Genomic DNA, 23321 nt, shown 5'->3' with positions numbered 1-23321 from the left:
CATCATTCTGGGATCTGAGGACAGGAAGAGTTCTTGAGGTGGGGGTGAGGTCTCATTGAGTGGCTCTTGATAGATGTCACTGTTATCTTATTGCCTAGGCTTGAATGGAGCCAGTCACCTGGGTGTAGGGAGTTAAGTAAGTGAGAGAATTGGGTGGAACATACATAGCTGCCCTTGTAGTTTGAGAAACTTGGCACATTTGAAATATTTGACATCTCACCTTTTTTCCACTTGGCAGAAATAGTAAACAGCACTAGAGATTTTTTAAATAATATTATTCATCAAGAAAAATAATACATTCGTTATTTTCATGGTTAGAACACTATTTGTGGTTATCTGGAAACTAAGGCTCCAGTATGTTTTTCTAAAGGAAAAAAATCTTGGAGTTCAAATCAGTCAACTCTGTATATTTAACGAGCATCTTTTATGCATCCCACTTTGCATTTTACTCTTGGATAAGGGAGCAAGAATGGGCATATGAAAGATATATAAAATATCATCTTTGGTGATAAGAAAGCCATGGTTAAATCGTGAGATGTGTAATACATAGCACATTTTCTCTAGGTAGTAATCTTTAGGTTTGTGTTGCTCTCTTACTAGACCATACATTTCTTAAGGACAGGGATTTTCGTCTTTATAAATTTTGTGTCCCTGACAGGTAGCACACTATTTGGCATATGGTAGACATTGAATTAATATGTTTTAAAATGCAAATAAATGCTATATTTTCTATAAAAATTTAGAGAAAGTTGGAATGAGTATATAGGAAGGCTTTGTTAGAGTAGGTGAAAGAATTTGTTTTTCCTTTGTAGTGATATTTCAATTTAGAGTAATGTAATTTTACCTGAAAACAGGAACATTTTAAAGTCATATTTCTTAATTTTAAAGGATTTTTTCAAAGCATTGGGAAGAGTAAAACAGATTCATAATGATGTCAAAGTTCTCTTGCGTACAAACCAACAAACAGCAGGGTGAGTAACCTTTTCAATTCATAATTGCATTGCCTCTTATATTTCCAAAATTTTTAAAACATGCTAGATTATTTTTGAAGCTATCTGACATTTTGGGAAATAGGAGTTTAATCTTTATGTATCTTTGGATAAGGAGGAGGTTGTATGCTGATATGTTCAGAGTAAAACAGCAGCTGGATAACTAAATGATGGTATTGAAATTTGACAATATTTATTTAATTATAAAAATTTTAAAAATCATTCCATAAAATGATGAAAAGCTAATATACTATAACTAAATCATTTGTAATTAAACAATAATTAGGTTCTTAAATGTAGCTATTGTCTACTAAAAGTTTAAATTATAGTAAATCTTTATTTTTTTTTTTAGTTTAGAAATTATGGAACAAATGGCCTTGCTTCAAGAAACAGCTTATGAAAGACTTTATCGATGGGCTCAAAGTAAGTGATTTCTTTCATGTGGTCTGTATTCAAGAATATCAGTGTTAGACTTTTCTTATTTCGCTTGGTCTTTATTTGATATCGTATATTGATTTTAGTAATCAAAAAAGTATTTTTAAAAAGAAAAGCGCTACATTTGAACATAATGTTTGTGTGTGTATCATGAGCATCTACTGTCAGTCAAGAAACATACTTGATTGAAGATGGGAATAAAAAATAAAGTCAATATTTCTACCCTAGATTATCCTAAAGTTGATTGGACATCTCGTTATTTATGTAACTGCATTATGAACGGTGAAGTAATTTCCTATTGCTGTTATAATTTTCTTTTGCTATTGTAATTACCACAAACTTAATGGCCTATAACCAGACAAATTTATTATCCTGTCCTTCAGTAGGTCAGAAATCAGCCATGGTTCTCACCACACTAAAGTAAAGTGTTGGCAGGGTTGCATTCATTTCCAGAGGCTCTGAGGAGTAGTCTGTTTTCTTGCACATTCAGTTTGTTGGCGTAATTTTGTTCCTTGAATCTGTAGGACTGAGGTCTGAGTTTCCTCGCTGGCTGTCACTGGGGGCATTTCCCAGTTCCTAGAGGCTGCCTGCATTCATTGGCTTGTAGCCTCTTCCTCCATTTTCAAAGCTAGCATTGGACAATTAAGTCACTCTCTCACTTGGAATCTCTCTTGCCTCTTCTTCCATCTTAGATCTCTGAGTAACTCTTCTGTCAGCCTCTTCCACTTTTAAGATCTATGTGATTACCTTAGACCCACTTGGGTACTCTGGGGAAATCTCCCTATTTTAAGGTCTGTCACCTTAATTCCATCTGCAGTATCTTTTGCCATTTAATATAACCTATTCACAGGTTCCAGGGGTTAGGGATCTTTGGAGGGCCATTATTTTGCCTACCATGAATGGTTTATTTACTTTAGTTTTGTTTTAAAATGTTTCAATAGGCTATTCACAAAATTATCTGTTAAAACCAAGGAATGTAGTTAAGACAGCAAGAATGGAACCAGGAGCACATGATATTTTAATACATGTTACCAACTGACTATTGGACAGGGCAGGGATGAAATCCATTTAAGTAGTAACACCTGTGCTGGACTGTGAACACCTAATTATCTGGTTCAGATGATTTACTCTTTATCTCCAAAATGTGTTTCTTTTTCTGCCTCTCTTGCTTGCCCTGTTTACTCCTCTTTGGAGTGCTGTCTGACTTTCTCTCTATACCCAGGTGCTACCTCAGTCTTCAAAGCTGAGTTCAGGTTCTGCATCTTCCTGGAACTCTCCATGACTACATTTGATCACAGTGATTTTTCACATCTCTGAGCACTAACTATCAGAAATATTTATTTGGTGTTTAATAATGTACTACTCTATTTTTTTTTCATATATGCATTTCTTAGCTCTCCAGTTAGATTTCTTTCTCAAAGGCAAAGACATTGCCTCATATTTCTTTGTGCTTCCATGACATCTAACATAGTGGTTCCAAACTGTGGGCCTCTTACTCCTATGGACTCTGGAGTCATTTTAAGGTATCTCCAATTCCATACAAGCGTATGTTTTTCTGAGTCAATGCTTGCTGAAAATATACCGCTAGTGTGATGTCCTCATAAATCAAAAGGTTGGGAATTTCTGTACAAGTTTGAAGTTCTTTGAACATAGTGGACACTTAATGAGCATTTTATGGATAAGATTAGAAGAGTAAAATAAAGAAAATGTTGATGTTGTGGTTTTTCAAAGTTTAAAATCTAAACTTCAAAAATTATAATCTTATTTACCATATATTAGTTACTCATATATACATTTTTAGCAAACTGCTTGAAGATTACTCCCGAAGGAAGGAATTGGTAATATGTTTTTAGTATTCCTCCTCTCCCACCTTGAACATTGCCAGTTATTCAGTGAAGATTTGTTCATCGATTGGTTTCTTCAGAACTGTCTTTTTTTAATAAAAATGAAGTAGAGGTTTGTGGTGTACTGGCCATTTGAAGTTATATAAATACTTAACTTGAATTTTTAGTTTGGTTGACAGCATCAACTAGTTTTTGATTGGCATATTCTCTAGGTTTTCCCAAGCATTTTTTTGATGTGATATTTGCTATAGGATTTAGACTCTGGCTATACAGCAGACATAATAAAGACTTAACTTTAATTTAATAAGAATTATAACGTTAATTATTTTTCAGATGAATGCCGAACATTGACACAAGAATCATGTGACATATCTCCAGTATTAACTAAGGCAATGGAAGCCCTGCAGGATAGACCTGTCTTATATAAGTTGGTGACTTTTTCCAAATTGAAAAAAAAAAACCCTACTTTTTCTTCCATAATTTTCATGAACTGTCAGTATTATTGAATTCATATACAATAGTTTAAGTAATCTTGATGATAATTTACAGTGATATTTTCATCTCATATTGTGTGTGTATCAGCTTCTTGCATGTTATGTGCTATGGAATGTGGTATGGAGGGGAAAGCCCAGATGTCCCTGTATCTAGATTGCCTCTTATTTGTGTGGAGGCCAAGGGGCTTTTCCCCAGTCTGTCGTCATTTACTACCTTGGGATTGTAAGTAGAACTCCTGTATCAACCCTGTCCTGGAGAGGAGGTCAAATAGACTAAAAAATATAATTGCTCAGAGATGAAAAAGAAAATTTAAAATCAGGATTCCAGTAATAGGATTCAGGAAAAGAAAGTGTCCAGGTCTTTGATCCTGTATGTTATGCCAGCCAAGAGATATGTGATAATATTTTGGATAAGAACTTTATGCATTATTCACGTGTATACATATTTTTTGTTATTCTGTATTTTAATTTTATTATCTTATTTCTCACATAAAATAGAAGTAAGTACTTTTTATTTTTGATGCCTGGAATATTATGAAACTAGGGTGACCAAGTGGGGAGTTATTATTCAGGGAACAGCCAGGGGACCCCTACTTAGGCACTGAATCCTTCTCTGAATCATCTCGAACTTTCAGATGCTGGTAATGTTTGTAGAAGATTTCTCCATTACTCTTCTTCCTGATTGGTACCTTTCTGGAGTCTAAAATAAGGTTCTAGAGTACAAATGCTGGGACAGCTTTGTGAAAAATAACGTTCCAGTGCAACTTACTGAGTACTTACTGAGTGTTAAGCACAGTTGTAATCGCTAGAGACACAACATCAATAAAACACTGCCTGGCCTGCTGTTGCTTTATTTTATGGAAGCAGACATAAACACATCCATTTAATGAATTTATTAATTGCAATTCTAGAGGTCATGTCTCAGGGGCTCTGTGGCTCCAGTGTTCTGTGGTAGGGGAAAGGGATGAACGTTAGGGAAAGTCTCCTCTGGGAAGTAGGTATGAAGTGAGTTCTGAAGGTTGCATGGGCGTTTTCCAGGAAGAAAAGGAAGGAGAGAACATTCTAGGTTGAGGGACCAGCAGGTGCAAAGATGTGCTTTGAGAAAGAACATGCACCTTGGGAAAGTAATTGCAGAAGCTTGTGCTAGCTCTGGGGTCAGCAGCGAGAGCAGGGTCATAGTAGCCCTGAATGTTGTGCATGTTCGCGTGATAACTGATGTTCGCTATTGATCGCCAGCTCAGCAGGGTTTATCAACTTTGAAATTTCTTTGCCATCTTTTTCACTTTAAGGCATTGGTGTTTGATTATGAGAGTCTTTAGTACTTAAAACATTTGGCGTTTGGGTTTAGTAAAGTGTTACGTTGTCCACAGATTCGTATTTGTTCACAAAGTTAACATTTTTTAAAAAAATGCCTTTGTTTTGGGCATCTGAAAAGGTCAGCTGACTTCTACCATCTAAATATATTTTTACTAAATTATCATTCTTGATTAACCCTTGGAAAAGAGCAATATTGCATAAAGGTTTAGAAGGTGGGCTCTGAGTTAGATTTTTTGACAAGCTCCGGAACCTTTGTAAGTTCAGTTTTCTTAGCTGTAAAATGAGAATAAAAATAGTACCTGTCTTACAGGGCCTACATGACAGATGGGGACAAAGCCTGAAAGACAATAAAACTATAACAGAGAGGCAAAGAAGATTTTTCTCTGAAGGACATGTGTCAGAGAACAGGGGCCAATTGTAAAATTTGGAAGATTGTCAGAGGCATGGGAAAGAAGGAGGATTTTAAGACCAGTTGATTACATTAAGATGAATGCTAAAAAAGAGAAAATTGGGGCCTGGCCTCACAGTGTAGTGGTTAAATTTGGTGCGCTCTGCCTCAGCAGCCTGGGTCCCGGGCACCAACCTACACTACTCATCAGCCGTGCTATGGCAGCAACTCACATAGAAAATAGAGGAAGATTGGCACAGGTGTTAGCTCAGGGCTAATCTTCCTCAAGCAAAAAAAAGAGGAGGATTGGTATCAGATGTTACCTTAGGGCACATTTTCCTTAGCAAAAAAGAAAAAAAACAGAGAGAGAGAAAATTGTTCTTTCATTAAGTAATCATCTATTTTCAAAGTGATAGTTTCTTTAAATTTAGGAAAAACTTAATAATGTGTCATGTTAACCACCAGATGGCACTATATGAACTTTATTTAAGTATTGTGTAAAAGTGTCAGTGTTTATTATGGTGTCTCAAATGTGTTGATATCATGTGCAAGAAAGATGTCAATTATTGAAGTGCTTTAAAATTGCCATACTCACTTTTACTTAAGTAGTATATAACAGGAATGCTTATGCATTATTAACTTTTAATAAATCAAGTGCAGAAATTTCTTCAAAAAGAAATATATTGTAAGTGGAAATGAAAAGATTGATGATGTCTTCTTTCGTTTGGTAAACCTGCAGAATATAAATTATTGAAGAATGTAGTAATATGTACAATGCTGATTTTTCTTCATTCTTCATGTGTTTGTTACATTTCTTAGGCTTTTACAGTATTCTTTCATCTTTTGTTTTTGACCAAAATTTTTCATCTTTTAATTTACTTTTTGACCACGGTTTTCTTTTTTTACTATAGCTAGACGTAAAAAGGGGGGATTTTAATTTTAACTAGAGGCATTTTAGAATATTTACCTAATTTTAACTTTCACTTTTGTAAAGCTGCATTTTGAATTTTTGACCTTTATTGGAAAGGAATCTGGTTTTGGTCAAAGAAGTTTTCTTCTGTCTCTGGGAAAAGATATTTCATGTCTACAGATATTACTGAAGGTTTATTGTAGCTCATGCTGTTCTTGCTTCAAATTATATGTTATCGCAGGAGGAGTAATATTTATGTTCACTGGTATTTCATGGTATTATACAGATTAGATTCCACTGTTTGTCAGGCTTGATAATTTCATCCCCATTTAAAATGCCAGTGGATTCACTGGTTTCTAATATAACTTGTGGTCACAGTGAGTGTTCTAGAAACAGAAGTTACATTGTTTCTGTTTACTGTGGGCAGTTGGGTCCTGAGAGTGAGCATTTGTTTTATATATTTAAAAACTTGAGGGACTTCCCTGGTTGCATAGTGGTTAAGTTCATGTGTTCTGCTTCAGTGACCCAGGGTTCACTGGTTCAGATCCTGGGTGTGGACCTATCAAGCCATGCTGTGGCAGCGTCCCACATACACAATAGAGGAAGATTGGCACAGATGTTAGCTCAGGGACAATCTTCCTCAGGCAAAAAGAGGAAGGTTGGCAACAGAAGTTAGCTCAGGGCCAATTGTCTTCACCAAAAGAAAAAGGTGAAAGTTTGTGAAGTTTGTGCTGTGATAAGTAGTCATCTGAGCTTAAGTCATTTAAAGGAATGCATTCTTTACGCTGAACATTTATAATATAAGAGCATGAGGGGAAAAATAGAAATAAGCATTGTGGTTCTAACTTGTTTTAAACAATAGTGAATGGAAGGCGGTTGTGCCAGTAGAAAAACTTACATTGATATTGCATTTTCATGTTGAAATATTGCTAGTATGTCACTGTAGGAAATTTCAAAACCGTTTCCATTCAGCTGAAAACAAACACACACAAAGAACCATGATCTGGTTACTAGTGAGCAGTCCTTTAAAAAGGTTCAGATTCCTAAAAATTTATAGCTGTTGACCACTATGCTTTCCCCTTTATTTAAAAATATTCCCTCTTCCAGCTTTCTTGTGTTTAAAACAATGTGAATTTTTCGTTAAATCAGTAGCATATCAAAGAAAGCAGTATAGCCTAGGAAGTTAATTCTTTGGAAATCTTTGAGAAATTTTGGTAACTTTTTTTATATGTACAGTAATGAAATAATTCTTAATACTTAGTCTGTTAGAATACTGTTTAGGGATTTATAAGTTAATGGGTCTAGAATCTGCTGATAATGGACTGAGAAAAAATATTTTATTTTCCTGTGTACTTTTAAAATAGAAAGAACTTTGAATGGGGTGATGGGTGTAAGGAATGGTGGTGATAATGGGAAGCAAAGACTGATTTTATTCAAAGAAATGGGTACTCTTGGAAACTTCAGTCCATCCTGTGATTTCACCCCAAATTGTCTGAACCCCCAGTTCAAAGCTTCCCTTCCCTAAAAATCCCTCACCATAGAAATCGTTTTTTGCCTTTTCAACCACAATGGATGACTTCTAAATATGCATAAGAGAAAGTATTTGCTCTGTATGCCTAGTTGGTCAGTGAATTTAAGAAGCATATAATATGTCTAATATTGAAGTCAAAATAAGGTTTTAAATATGGATACTATGTTTTGGGCAAATTTTGATGGTAAATTGTGATAATATGTATAAAGGGGAATTTTTTTTTTTTTTTGCTGGGAAAGATTCACTCTGAGCTAGCGTCTGTTGCTAATCTTCTTCTCTTTTTTTGTCTCCCCAAAGCCCCGGTATATAGTTGTATATTCTAGTTGTAAGTCCCTCTAGTTCTTCTCTGTGAGCTGCCACCACAGCATGGCTACTGACAAATGAGTTGTGTGGTTCCACGCCCAGGAACCGAACCCAGGCTGCTAAGCAGATGTGCTGAACTTGAACTGCTAGGCAATCAGGGCTGGCTCAAGAATTTTTTAATGTAGAAGAAAAAGTCTTGCTTTTTGGATTGCAGAGTTGTCACTGTAACTAGCCTCTGAGAACTGAATATTATGGCCTAATGTGAACAGTGGAGCATCATGTCTGGGACGAGGAGGGTACTGAAACCTGAAGAGTCCAGGATTCCCACCTTACCTTGGTCTTTACTTTTACCAAATGTGGTGTTCTGTCCCTTATTACCATGCTCTGTTATTGATCCCCACTCCCAGCATTCCTTCTTATGAGGAATAAAAAGATGTACCTTTAGATGGATTTTCATTAGGATAAAGTTATTTCATAAATATTTTTGTTAAGAATAGTACTGCTTGAGAAAGTTGTGTAAAGAAGCTTTAGATGTCTTGTTTATCTCAGAAATTGCGGGAATAGTTTGATATAACCATTAGGAAGAAAAACAACTGTTTTTTGTACAACTTTTCTTCTAGATATACCTTAGATGAGTTTGGAACAGCCAGAAGAAGTACAGTTGTTCGTGGATTTATTGATGCTCTTACAAGAGGGGGCCCAGGAGGTACACCTAGACCTATTGAAATGCACTCCCATGACCCTTTGAGGTACAATAATCAGATAAATTTGGAGTATTTGGTGTTTTTCTGAAGGAAATCTTTACTAACATTTAGTTTTTTTATTAGGTATGTAGGAGATATGTTGGCTTGGCTCCATCAAGCTACTGCTTCTGAAAAAGAACACCTTGAAGCTCTCTTAAAGCATGTGACTACACAAGGTGGGTCCTCCCAGTGTTATTACTAATGCCTAAATATAGAAAATAACACAAGGCTTCTCTGTTTCTATTCTTATTGCTGTCTTCTTTATGGAGATAAACTCTTCACACCTAGATAGTACAATAAGCATCCAATTAATCTTCCTCTCTCTAGTTTCCCACTTTTTCTGCTAATAGACTTTTTCCTCCATCACTTTCATCCTGTCACACGACTCTTCACACTTTCATAGCTGACCCTTGTTATCAAGCCTGGACTCCTGCTTCACTTTTTTTTTGAGGAAGATTAGCCCTGAGCTAACATCTGTGCCCATCTTCCTCTATTTTATTTGTGAGACTCCTGCCACAGCGTGGCTTGATAAGCAATGCACAGGTTCGTGCCCTGGATCTGAATTGGCGAACCCTGGGCCGCCAAGGCAGAGCGTGCAAACTTAATCACTGTCACACCAGGCTGGCCCCTCCTGCTTCACTTTTAAGGCATTTCTGGAGTGCCTAACATACGTTATCTCAGGTCTTCTGTGCCACCACACTTTGAGGGCAGAAGATGGCGTTATCCTCATTTTATCTGTGAGTAAACCGGCTGAGTGACTTGCTTACGGTCATTAAACTGCTAATTCTTTCCTTTCTACTGCCTTCCCCCTTTTTTCATTCTCATGTGTTTTAAAGTTTTTGAATAACTACATATATACTAAATGTTTTTAAAATTTTGGTCTCGATTTCAAGGAAGAAAAACTACTATTTTTGCGTTGCTCATGTCTGTGGTTTACAGAATTTCAAATCTTAGCTGTGACTACCTTAAGATGCCTGTTACAGAAGGGGTTAATGGATAATTAAGATGCTCTGTTTTTGATAGGACATGAAGAGAAATATTGTGACTGGTATCACTTGACTGTTTTGCATAGCTTAGCCCCACATCGTTCTGCTTCACCAGTAATCTGCAGGAGAGACCAGTGCACAAATTGGTGCAAGACTTAACCTCCTGGTTTTTAACTCTTTGGTATTGAGATTAGACTCAGCACATATGTTAGATTGGCACAAAGTCTGCACTTTGTAAAGTTGTTTTCTCTTTTGCTAATTACCCAGTTTAAAGGAGTGTATTTCTTAAAAAATGTTTTAGTAAAATATATATGATACGCAGCCTTAAGAGGTGGGAAGAAAATATATTGGAATTAGGTGAAATAGGTTATTCTGTGGGAACGGCTTAATTTTTCCAAGCCTCAGTTTCTCCATCTGTAAAAGTGAAGGTGGTTACAAGCAGTAAACATCAAGGACCTAAGACAGAGTTTGATAAACAGTCAGTATTTAGTAAGTGTTAGTTTTCCATTAGATTGCAAGGTATGTTTTCCGTCTTTCTACTCTCAGCTTGTGTGGTAAGTGCCGCTGCCTGGAATAGGCTGTCTGTGGAACGAATGCTAGCGCATCTTCACGTCACTCCTTTCAGTTAGGACGTTTAACAGTCTTCTTCCCCTTGACTCATGTATTTACTCTTTCACAGGAATCATGTTCATTTTATTAATCAGTAGTCAAATGAATTAACAGGGCTCTAGACTCAGATATTAACATAATTGGTAATGTCCTAAAAGATAGCGAATTTAATAAAATATTGTTATGGCTATTATAAATGTTTTTTATTAGTGCCATTAGTCATATGTATTATTGTTTGTTAGTTTGTTGAACTTAGGCGAGGCAAACTGTAATCGGAAAAAAAATTTTTCAGTTATGTTATAATTAATTGTAGGCGTTGAAGAAAATATTCAGGAAGTTGTTGGGCATATCACTGAGGGTGTGTGCAGGCCTCTAAAGGTAAAATGTTTTATTTTTACATATATGGTTTGTGGGTAAATTATTGCCTTATTCTTATGAGTTTAAAGAAACTGATAACAGCTTGAATTCAAGCTGTAATTTCGTCAAATTAACAGATTAACATAGGGTGATAAAGTACATTTTAAAATAATCAGTCAATTTTCTAAGAAAGAAAATTCTTATTTTGCATATATTGACTTTTTTTCATATTGTGTTTCCCATAGTAATTTATGTTAATCAGTTGAGCAAAAGACTATTAAATTGAAATAGCTAATCTTTGAACTCTTAACAGAGATTTACTCAGAACATATTCCATTTACTTTATTACTTAAAGCATAGAAAAATTTTGGTTTATCATAACAATAAATAATGGTAAATCCAAGGATAAAATAATAATATGTATAAATGTTATTATCAATACTATTTATAGTACAAGGAACAGAATTTAAAGTCCAACTTGGGTTAGAACCCCTACTTTGCCACTTAATTGTGTTCACTTGTTCCAATTGCTAACTCTTCTGTGTGTTAATTTGCTCACGTTGAACCTGTATATAAAAATACCTGCCATTAGGGTTGTTGTAAGGAGTAAATGAGAAAACTGTGTAGATGAAGTACATAGTTCCTTGTATCTACTAGGCCTGCAACAGATGTTATTTTTCCTTATTAATGTTTCTAGAACACTTTGCAATTTTTGGTTTACTTTTCCTTCTTAACTGACTTCAGTTTATTATATAGAAGTTGAAATCCAGAAGTTTTATGATTTTTTTCTTACCAAGAACTAAATATTAAAACTAAATTTTTTTTGTATCTAAGATTTTCTTTGGTATTTTGTCCCAGGCAAGGAAATCTCAGGTGACATGTCTTGTGACAATTGATTATATTTACAAATTTAATTAGTGCTATAACTTGATCATCTTAGGGCCCAGTTACATATTCAGCTAATAAATAGCAAACTATTTCGAAATTATTTTACTTATTTCTCCCAAATGAAAAATTTACCTTCCATAGTTTGATTTTCAGACATTTATATTCATATAATATCATTTGTTTTGTGTAATAGCAGTTATTAAAAAGACAAGAACAGGCAGAACAAAATTTGCTTTTTCTGCATTTTTCATACTTTTTTATAATGACATGTAGTTAAATGAAACTCCTATTCACTTTGGTGAATAAATTGTATTTCTCCCCCTCTCCATTATGTTCCTGATTAGAGCTTTTCTTTTTTTTTTTTTTTAGTAAATTGTATAAATTCTAATTCTAGATCTGAGAGTTGGAGTAGACCTTAGAGTTTCCTGTCCTGGTCTGAGTAAAAAATGTTAATTATGTTAAAAATAACACCCATTGCTTATATAAAGAAATTATATACTGAAGTCTGCTTTTGTTTTAAAAATGTATTTAGAATTCTCGTTTCGTCTTCCTTAAATGTATGGAAAGGTGTTTACAACAATTGTGGGACATTACTGTGACTCCCTGGGAAATTTTAACATAAGGTTTCAAAGGATAAAGAAAATTAGTAAGCAAGCAAAAACCTTTTTATTGTAAAGTGAAGAAAAATCCCTTTAGTTTCTGAAGTGACAGAAACCTTAAATCTTTCCATATGATAGTAATATTTATTGCATATTCCAGACAATGTAACAGGTATTCATAATAATTACACATCAGGTTGGCTTGGTAGTGATGGATGATAGGACCCACAACTCTTCCCTTCCTTTATGGACTCACAGACAGTGTCACATTATTTTAAGAGTTTTCTTTCTGTATTACCTCATTTGAGTATCTAATTTTCTCAGTGATCTAGTTGTTAGCTAAGAAAAAAACTTGCTTTAATATTGTTTTTGCAGTTATAATTTGGAATTTTATTTTTAGTGATCTATCTGCTTTTACATTCCATTGATATAAATTTTTTTCCTCCTAAGTGATAAGCAGCTAAACTTTTTTCATAATGGCATAAGATATTGAGTGTTTTGGCTAAATTTCTGTCCTTCAATCTTTTTTCTTTGTAGGAATGTATTTTTTAGGGCAGGAAAGATTTTGATTTTTAGAAGCATAAAGAAAAAAGGTTGTAATGGTAATGGGAGATATTGCAAAACTATATATTTGTTTTACTGTACTCTGAATTAAACTTTTTCTTTGTGTTAATAAAGTAAAACTTCATGGGCAATGGACTATATATTTGTAAGTATATGCATTGGGATATGATCTCTGAAGTTATTTCCAGTTTTAAAAATCTGTACTTTAAAACTAAAATTTCATAAAGATAAAATTACTTATATTGTGGAAAGGGTACAGTAGTCCCCCCTTATCCATGGAGGATGCCTTCCAGGAACCCCGGTGCATGCCTGAAACTGCAGATAGTACCGAACCCTGCATGTACTATGTTTTTTGCCTATACATACATACCTATGATAAAGCTTAATTTATAAATTAGGCACAATAAGAGATTAACAGCAACAATGATAAAATAGAATAATTATAACAATATACTTTAATAAAAGTTACCATAAATCTTAGCAACCTCAATATACAAGTTTTTTTTTTTTTCTTACTAAGTTGAGAACTTTCACGTTTTTCACTTAAAGGAAGCACTTTACAGTTTCTCTTTGGCATATCCAAATTGCCAGCATCACTGTTCTTGCAATTTGGGGCCATTATTTAAGTAAAATAAGGGTTATTGTATTTATCAGTGCATTTATCACAAGCATTGTGATACCACGAGAGTTAATCCGATAACTGAGAGGGCTACTAAGTGCTTAGTTTTCTTTAGTCTCTTTTACCCTTTTACTTTTTTATTTTTGTTTCTCTTACCTGCTGTGGTTTTTCCTGTGACTGTTGGCTTTTGCTGACAATGGGTGGCCTCTTATATAACCCTCATAAGACAGAGTGTGACAAACCAGCTGGTCCTGGTGTCTCATACAGAAATCTGATTTTTCAGCCTTTCTCTGCTATTTTCATTGTAGCTAAAAGAAGGCTACTTTTCCTCAAAACTATTGTGCATGTGAAAAGAGGTGAAAGTTATTTTTTTTTTAATCTTCCTTCCTGCCTCCCTTCCTTCTTTTTCCTCTCTTCTTTTCCTCTCTCCTCTCCTTTCTCACCTTCTTTAAGGGAGTTGAAATGAAGAGTATTTTCTTTTCTTTTTCTTTTTTTTAAATATATGTTTATCGTAGGAAAAAATAAAACAAGAAAATACCCCTCAATGTCCACCACAGAGATAAATACTGTTAAATGTTTGAATATACAAATGTATAGGTCAGTAAAAATATTCTTAAATATGAGATCATTGTATACATGTAGTTGTACTGTGCTGAAGGGTATTTTTGTGATGCCTGAAAATTCTGAAAGGCAGGTTGCCAGATGGCCGAGATGGTGTTATAAATCTACTAGGGAAGGGCTATCTGTCTACAATTAATATCCTTTATATATTTGTGTCCTAATAATTATGTTAAAATTCAGAAAATATCACTTTTATTGATATAATATACAATTTAAATAGCTAATGAGGCCTTGGACCTATAAAGAAATTGTAATATGAAAATTTATGGTTTTTAAATTCAAATACCATTCATGATTTATAATATTGTGTTAGCTAGTCTTTACTTTATGCCAAAAGATGTATCAGTTTCATAAACATGTTAATGTAAAGGTCAATTAATTTCTATAATCCAAAAGGTTTTTGTATGCTCATATACATAGATTTATAAACTCTCAATTTAGCAGATCACATTTGTTGGTATTATGACATATTCCAAAATCTAAGTACAGAGAAACTTCAGCTATCAAAAGCGTTTATTAAACATCTATTGTGTATTTGCTGTTCTACCAGATGCTGCAGAGATGTAAAAGAAGTGGAAAACATAATGTCTGTTTAGAATCTAGTTAGGAAACAAGATGACACAATTTAAGCAGCAGCTTAAGAATAGATATAATGTAATATGTAAGTAAGCACATAGCAGTGTGGTTTAGATTGTATTCATTAACTAGGGAATATAAAGTAAGAGTAATCAATGAGGGATGGAATTTGATTAGAAAAGATTCTTAGTAGTTAATCTTGAGACAGAGCAAATTAGATCTGAAATTGCCATGGTAGTCTTATAATTAAACAAATACGTTGGCGCTAATTTAAGATTTTCTGCTTTCCTATTCTCTACTTAATATAAAAAGAAACTTGGTATAATAGTTTAAAGATAAGAATTCTTTCATTTTTTTCTAATATTTGCTGAAAGAACAGTACATTTCCACTGAGAACTGTTTTTAGAGGTTTAACAGCTGCTTTGTGATTTAGTGCTCAACTAAATTCCATTATATACAGGTGAAAAACCCCAAAATGATCTCATCATTATATTGATTATTTTGGTAACAGTTGCCTTGAGCTAAATTGTATAGATAATTGATCAATTGTAGAGTATATCTGTGTTAAAATGTTTCTATTGTAATGTCACCTATGACAATATTCAGAAACTCTTTATTTAGAAGGAATTTTGTGATTTCTGCAATAATAAAATTTTCTCTTTTTTTAATGCTGTTTATACAACATGTAATTAATGAAGAAAAGTTATACTTTTAAGAAATGTTTAATTTTTTCTCACATGTTTTAATAGGTTCGAATTGAACAAGTAATAGTTGCTGAACCTGGGGCAGTTCTATTATATAAAATTTCTAACCTCCTTAAATTTTACCATCATACAATCAGGTATGTGGAGTGGTCAGATGTGCTTGTTAAATGCCATGTGATACCTCATTTCAGTTAGAACACAGTGGCAGAGTTTTTTTGTTTTCACTATCTGCATGACTAAAGTATAACTAGTAAAACCTCCACACCACACGAATTGTTATGTGCGTGTCATACTTGCTCTGTTTTGAGATCTGTCGTTTACTTTTACCTTTCTTCTCTAATGTGACTGTGCACACACATGTTATACAACAGTATAGGTGTATAATGTAAGCATTTTTTGAGTCCTCCTGCATTAGTGAAAGAGATCCATGGCACCTAAAGCAACTATATATTGTACTCAGAATAGGCCACAGTAAGTGAAATGTCTTATTCTGGATGTAAATAACATCAGTTCTTCTTTAACATTTAGTTTTCTATTAGTGACAAAACAGAACCATAGCTTTATCTTCTCTAAATGAAAGCTACTCTATCTGGTTAGGAACCACTTGTCTTATTTAGAATATAATCTTTGACTCCAAAGTTTGCATTCATTTTTGCTTTGCATATATATGTTTATGGTATACACTTGAGCTTTATTATAAATGTCACTATAAGACCATGTTATATGTATAGCTGTGTTAAAACAATATCCTCTCAAGCTATATGTTTGATGGGTTCCATAATTAGTCCATTAAAAAATGATTTAAAAATTACTTTTCATCCAGTATGACAGTATCAGGAACAGAAAGACAATTGTGAAATCCAAGAGGGTTCTTATAACTAACAGATCCAGGAGAGGTGCAGGGATCACTAGTTCATGAAGAACCAAAGGTCCATGACGATGATGTAACCTACCTCCCAGTGGCTGCGATTAGCCACAGAAAACTTCACCGCTGAGAGATGGATTTCAGATCCTACTGGTAGATTTTCAAAGAAAACTAGCAAGCCACAAGCTACCAAACTGATCAGAGATAGGATTTGGGTTAGTCCTGTAACCCATTTTAGATATAAATTTATTATCACTACTTTCCATGATTCAAAAGCAATAAGTTAGTTTCAATTGTAATGTTATAGGCTTCCTAAAATAAGCAAATGATACATACTTAGAAAATGCAGGAGCAGCTGAAAGCAGCTAACTCGTAGCTAATGCTGTATTATGCAAAGATAGTGGTAAAGTAATTTTTAAGTTATCTATTTAGTAATGCCCATGATGGTACTGCATGAAATTTATTATTTGAAGATAGTGATAGCTCAATTTCTAATGTAGGGAATGCTAAGAATAGAATCATTTGGATTCTGAAAGAGATAGTAGATTTTTAGGCTCTGAGAATTCTAATTTTTCTGTGCTTTGAAAGTGACAATTTTGAGGATGACAATTAAGATCTTTTGATACATTTTTGCATGTACTTTTTTTGCTTGTTCACACATTTCCTCATTTAGTCAATTAAAAAGTTGACTATAAATGCTGTTCTTTTAGGTGCTAAGGAAACTGCAATGAACAAAACAGAGCTTAAACTTACATTCCAGTGGGGGAGACAAACAGACAAGTATAAAATAATTCTAGGGAGTGATAAGGATCCTGAGGAAAATTAAAGCAGGAGAAAGGAAGTAGAAAGTATAGGGAGAGACCATATATGAGTAGATGTATATACATATGACTGTTTTTGAAGGCCTTTCAGTGGAGGTGATTTTGAACAGAGACCTGAATAACATGAAGGAGTTAGGCATGAGACAATCTGGGAGAAGAGTGTCCTAGGCAGAGGTACATTCTGGCCCTGAGGCCAAGAAACACTTGCATTTTAGAAAAGTAAAAGGAAGGCCAGTGGTTGGAGTGGAGTGAATTGGAAGGAGTAGGGGGAGATGCAATCAGAGAAGTAGGCAGAGGCTGGATCACGTAGCACTGTAGGCGGTGGCAAGGATTTAGATTTTATACTGAGTGGGTTGGGGAAGATGTGGGAGAGTTTTGAGTGACTTGAGCTGATTTATAATATAAGGTGACTCTGAGCACTGTATGATATAGTATAATGGGGCAAAAGGGGAAGAAGGAAGGACTTTAGGGAGCGGTTTGTGGTTCTGAGCAGAAACAATGATAAGTTAGACTAGGGTGGTAGTCTTGGTGGTGGTGAAAAGTAGTTGGTTCTGGAGATTTTTTATGTTTTAGCCAATAGGACATATATATGGACTAGATGGGCTGAGATATGAAGAGTCAAGTATGAATTCTTGGCTTTTGGTTTGAACAACTAGATGAACGGCATTGTCGTTTGCTGAGATGGGGGATGTTGGAGAGGAACAGGTTGATGGGAGTGGGTGGGTAATGAAGAGTTCAGTTCCGTTTTGGCCATGTCAGTTGTGATGTACCTGTAAACATACAAAAGGAGATGCTGAATGAACAGGCAACAGAGAAATTGGGGCTAAAACTATAAATTCAGTAGTTTGCAGCATGTAGATGATATTAGGAGCCATAGGACTAGGTAAGATCACTTAGGAAGTGAGGGTAGATAAAGAACGTGGCCTAGGACTGAGTCCTGGGAAGATCCAATATTTAGAGGTTAAGCAGAGAAGAAACCCACAAAGAAAATTTGGAAGGAATAGCCAGTGAAGCTGGGAAAAAATTGGAGGCAAGCAAGTTCTCAAAAAGTTTTGCCTCCTATACATTAAAACTCCTAGAGGTTAGAGTCTATCAAGAGGTAGTAGTAAACAGAAAAAGGAAGATGTGGAATCCAGGAGACAGGGAATCGGCATACTTCTATTACATTTCCTTTCCTGTAAAACCTTTTCTCTCTGCAGTTACTGATTGCTTGGAGTTTGCACTTGCTTACTTTCCTATGCCCTTCTCACTATTTCAGACCCAAACTATTAAGTGGACTCTCCGTGTTCTCACCATGTAGTCAAGCACATCAAGTAATCCTTCCCAGCATCCTTCCCTCTTCCCTTCCACGTCCCTCTTGGAGCCCTCACTCACCGTCTCCAGCCCAGGCTGGGTACTCTCTAGGCCTGCTGCATGGATGTCCCACTAGGGTTTGTCTTCCTCACCAGCCTGCTCATTCCCCTGTGTTGGATTCTCTGATTGCTTGACCAGCTCTACATAGTATTTACACGCTTGTAATAATGTAAACATTGAATATTTATTTACCAGAACCCTCTGATACAACTGTATTAGGAAGCCTGGGACAGATGAAGTTTGAGTAGATTGTGGTGGGGGAGGAGCATTGCATAAGAGAATTTAACTCATCTTCTGTATCAGGGAATTTGTGTATAATACTTAAAATTGAAAAATCAAGTAATAGCAATGTAAGCATCTTGGGTAGAAATATGAAGTGAAATACAAAAAGCATCCGCAAGTATGTCTCCCAGTTACTGATACCTAGTGAGTACTTAGTAAACAGGAGTACATCCTAGGTCTGAGTAACTGCAAAATACAGCTGATAACTGCAAATTAAAAAAAAAAAAAAAAGAATGTAAATGTATCTTGATATCTCTCCAAATTTTTTGTTAAAATATCAGTTTGTATTTGTAACCATTCAGTTTTTTTCCATTGTTTAGTGTATTCATAGGCATACTTATTTTTATTGTATCCATAGGCATATGTGGGAATTCCGTCCAATTTACTTTGGTGTTTAGCTTATAATATTTTAACTGAAATGACTTTTATCTTTTTTTAAAATACAAGTATTATGGCTACCTGGTTAGGAATTTGCTTTTACTTTGCTGTTTGTTTTATGTATTTTTCTAACTGATAATTTGCTTTGTCTGCATTAACTCTATATGAATTCATTCCAATTTATTTTAGTTTCAGAATGTATCGAAATACATAGTATTAGTATTTGCTTTTATTATATATCATATGTAGTATTTCATTTCTCAGTAAATTTATTGTACTTTTTGTTTACTATCTACTGGTATTTATTAATGCCACCATATTTATCTTCAGCAATCTAAATTTTTTTAGGTATAGTAAGAAGTTATTGTGCCTTTAAAAATTGTGATTTCCCACTGGATTACAGTATATTTTCACATCAACAAAAACGTTTTACCCTAAAACGGATTCTAAAATCACTTTCAGTACATGAATTAGGAGAATAAAATTGGGAATTGTTTTATATACATGCTTGTCTTACATCCTGGCAAAAATGGGAAACCCCATTGGATGGGTCTAAGAAATATCCTTGTAATTGCAAGTTGAGAATTATAGAATGTACTAGTAATTATTTAAAAATATTAGGGATTTTTCATAATTAGTCTTAGTATACTGCTATTAGGCAGCTGTATAAAAATTGAGAAACTTTAAGTATATTATTGATATGGTGTAGCAGTTTTAATTGAAAGGATAACTCAGTATTAATAAAATTTAAGTATTTTATTGATAGAGCTATTGATGGAATGGCTTTCTTAGAATTAAAATTAGATCTTGGATAATCAAGACATACATTTACTGTAATTGAGGAAAAATAGAGATATGAGTTTAGATATTACAAGTGTCTGTTCTAACCCAATGTTTTTCTAAAAGATTGTGAAATATTGAAAACATAGTAGTTTGTTTTCGTTTTTTCATACCCTGACTCAAAAGGAAAAAAAAACTTGTCATTTGTATATGAAACTAGAGTAATTCTTTTTAATTCACAGGTTATATTCTACACAAAAACTTATTTGAATCTGGATTTTTTAAAAGAATTATACTCAAAGAACTGAATTATTATAGTCTGTTTTGCAACCTAAAATATTCTTTGCTTTTAGTGGCATTGTTGGAAATAGTGCAACTACATTGTTGACTACAATTGAAGAAATGCATTTGCTAAGCAAAAAAATATTCTTCAATAGCTTGAGTCTTCATGCAAGTAAATTAATGGACAAGGTATGTTTGAAAAATGCAGTTCTTAAACTATGTGATTGTGAATCTTTCATATTTAAAAATGTTGTTTTACTGTTTTTATATTGGTGACAGTTTTTTCCCATTCCATGCAGTGTTCTTTTGAGTTCTTCCTGTGAACAACAAAATTCATTTTGAGATGGCTTACTGGATCTAGGTTTATAGTCTGTTCCTGGAACAGTATATCATTGAGTCATAACTGGAGATAGAATCTCAAACATTAGTTTCATTTTTCTTTAGTTAGCATTTTTATGTAACCAAAAATTTATAATTAAAGCTAGCTTACTATATTTAGGTCAGGGCTAAAATGACATACAGATTGGAAGACTGGAACTCTTACTAAATGTCTTTTCTAAACAGCTTTCTTATGTTTTTACTCTCTGATGGTCCAGCTTTGTCCTTATGAAATTTATGTTCCTTTGAATTATATACTATGAATAATTAGAAAACAAACAAGATAACCCATCCACAAAAACTAAATAAACAACAAAACTGAGACTCCTATAAGAGCTAATATTTTAAGTTAATCAGTGTCTTGTGGCAGAACTGTAAGGAATGGGTTTATAATAATTAGATCCTTCTTTATTTTTGTTTCATTATTAAGGACTCAAGTTTTTTAAGGATTCATCACAGTACCATGCTGGCTCTTTTTTTTTTTTTTTTCAAATCATCCATCTCTGTCTAAGAGCCTGGTTATCTTAGGTACAAGTTTTGTAATATAGTCTAAAACAGTCAGTCACAATCCAATCCATAGTACCTGTTGCTTTTTACATTCCTAAGCTCAGAGAAACCTTAATAGGAGTCTGCTTTCTGACCCACATTCATGACTCAGATTCTTCTGGAAAAGCAACATGAATTTGTGGAACTGGAGTATTTATCTTATATTGTTTCCTGTTTTATGTATTTCTGTTTGTGCCAGAAGTTTACTAACAATTCTGGTTATATATATGCTTATATGAGTTCTTATTTAGACATAATTTTTCTAAAATCATTCATACATGATACAGACTTTGAACATGAACAAACACATGCTAGCTGATAAAGTACAAGGACAAACACAATCAGGATCTTTTGGGCTCAGGTTGCTTTTTCTTTGGTGGAAAAGAGTCTAATAAATCAGTGATTACTATAGAATCACACGTTTATGAAAGACTTGTGCCCAGAGTGCTTTGTCTGCACAACAGGAGGTATATAATCTAAGTATACTCCTTTGCAGAGAGGGAGCTTTCCAGGGAAGGGGACTTAAGAATTGAACTTTGAAGGACACAGGGGATTTAGATAGGTAAAAAAAAAGGGTGGGTAGAGGTCATCCTCAGTAGAGGAAATGAATAGAATATGCAAGAGCACAAGCTGTGAGTCCCCAACAAACAAATTTTCAATTATTTAAAAAAGTCACTTGGGAAGTGATATGGCATGTAGATAGGAGAGAGGCCAGGTTGCAGACAGGAAATTAGGGGAGCATTGAAGTAGTTTTTATGAAAATGCATCATCTAAGGCAGAGATTCTGGGAAGAGCCATGAAGGGACAGATTCTTGAGGGGCCAGGTAAATCTTCAAAACTTGCTGACTGATTGAATGTGGGTAAATGAGAGGGAGGGAGGAGTCTAAAATAATTCCTAGGTACCAACCTGAGAATATTGATACTAATCATAAGTATTTAGAATACAGAAAGAGCATAAAATTTGAAGGATAAAGCTGACTCTATTATCTAAGTTAGAGAAGATACCCGTGGGATATCCCTCTGCAGTCAATCTGATAGGGAGCTGTACATTTGGATTTAGAGAGTTTTGCATATAAAAGAGAGTGAAATCCATGAGTTTGGATGAGGTCACAAGGAATCATGTTTAATAAGAGTAGGACTCCCAAGACACAGTCTTGGGAAACACTGACATTTAAAAGAAGGAAAGAAACCCACCCATGGTAGGATGCTGAGGGAGGATGACTGGAGAAGCAGGAGAAAACTGAAGAGAGGGTTTTGTCAGAAAACCCAAGAGAATAGAGTTTCAAAAGGGGGGACATGGTTAATTACAGATACAGTATGAAGAATTCTAATAAAACAAGGACAGGTTTGTTGTCTTTGTCAATATACAGATGATCCATGACTTACTGAGAACAACTATAGTCATGGGGTGGGGACAAGAGCTGGATTACAGTATGTGGAAAAGCACATTGATGAGCATATTACCCAAGGTTTTACCAATTGGAAAACAAATGGGCCAAAGACTGAAAGTAAAATGCAATAGGCATTCTTATGAAATTTAAAAGAGAATAATAAAATGGTAAAAGGAAAGATGGAATTAGCTTTCTAGGATAAATTACAAAACAGAAAAACAAAATTTATTATTTGTTGAAAGATCAACAAAATTGGCAACCTTGTAGCAATTCTTTAAGGAAAAAGGAAATTTAAAATTATGATATCAGAAATTAGAGATAATAAACAGAATGAGGATTAAAACTTATTAGAGAATATCATATTAAATTTTACCAATCTTATGCTAAAATAATCTGAAAATCTAAATAAAAAGAATAATTTTAAGACAATGTAAGTTGACAAAATATGGTTTGAAAAGAAGTGGAAAACTTGAATACACTTAGGGAGGAAAGAAAAATTATTAAAGAACATGCTGCTAGGCCTAGTTCAGATTATATAGGTTCACACCTATGCAGAACAAATAATCTTCCAGAGCACAAAAAAATATGGAAAGCTTCCCAGCTCCTTTTAGGTGGTGTAACACTGACATAAAAGCCTGGTAAAAACAATATAAAAATGAAAACCTCAAGCCAGTCACTTTTTAAGCTTTAAAAAAAGTAAAAATAGTTAAAAATACCACTAGGTCAAATCCAGCATATTAAAACTAACTGTCGGTTATTCCCAGGAAT

General features: G+C 34.2%; 1 protein-coding gene across 1 annotated transcript in view; it reads left to right on the top strand.

Annotated features, from left to right (window-relative positions):
* Positions 1–23321, top strand: part of COG6 (component of oligomeric golgi complex 6) — an 81511-nt gene that overhangs the window by 19721 nt on the left and 38469 nt on the right. Inside the window, exons 6-13 of the mRNA XM_014868412.3 lie at positions 889–971; positions 1342–1412; positions 3602–3695; positions 8832–8960; positions 9039–9130; positions 10863–10927; positions 15523–15614; positions 20310–20427. Of these exons, the coding sequence (XP_014723898.1) occupies positions 889–971; positions 1342–1412; positions 3602–3695; positions 8832–8960; positions 9039–9130; positions 10863–10927; positions 15523–15614; positions 20310–20427 (744 nt within the window). The remainder of the gene's footprint in view (positions 1–888; positions 972–1341; positions 1413–3601; positions 3696–8831; positions 8961–9038; positions 9131–10862; positions 10928–15522; positions 15615–20309; positions 20428–23321) is intronic.

Source organism: Equus asinus, chromosome 11 (genome assembly GCF_041296235.1).
Source record: "Equus asinus isolate D_3611 breed Donkey chromosome 11, EquAss-T2T_v2, whole genome shotgun sequence".
Taxonomy (NCBI): Eukaryota; Metazoa; Chordata; class Mammalia; order Perissodactyla; family Equidae; genus Equus; species Equus asinus.
This window is presented reverse-complemented; position numbering and strand designations above follow the sequence as displayed.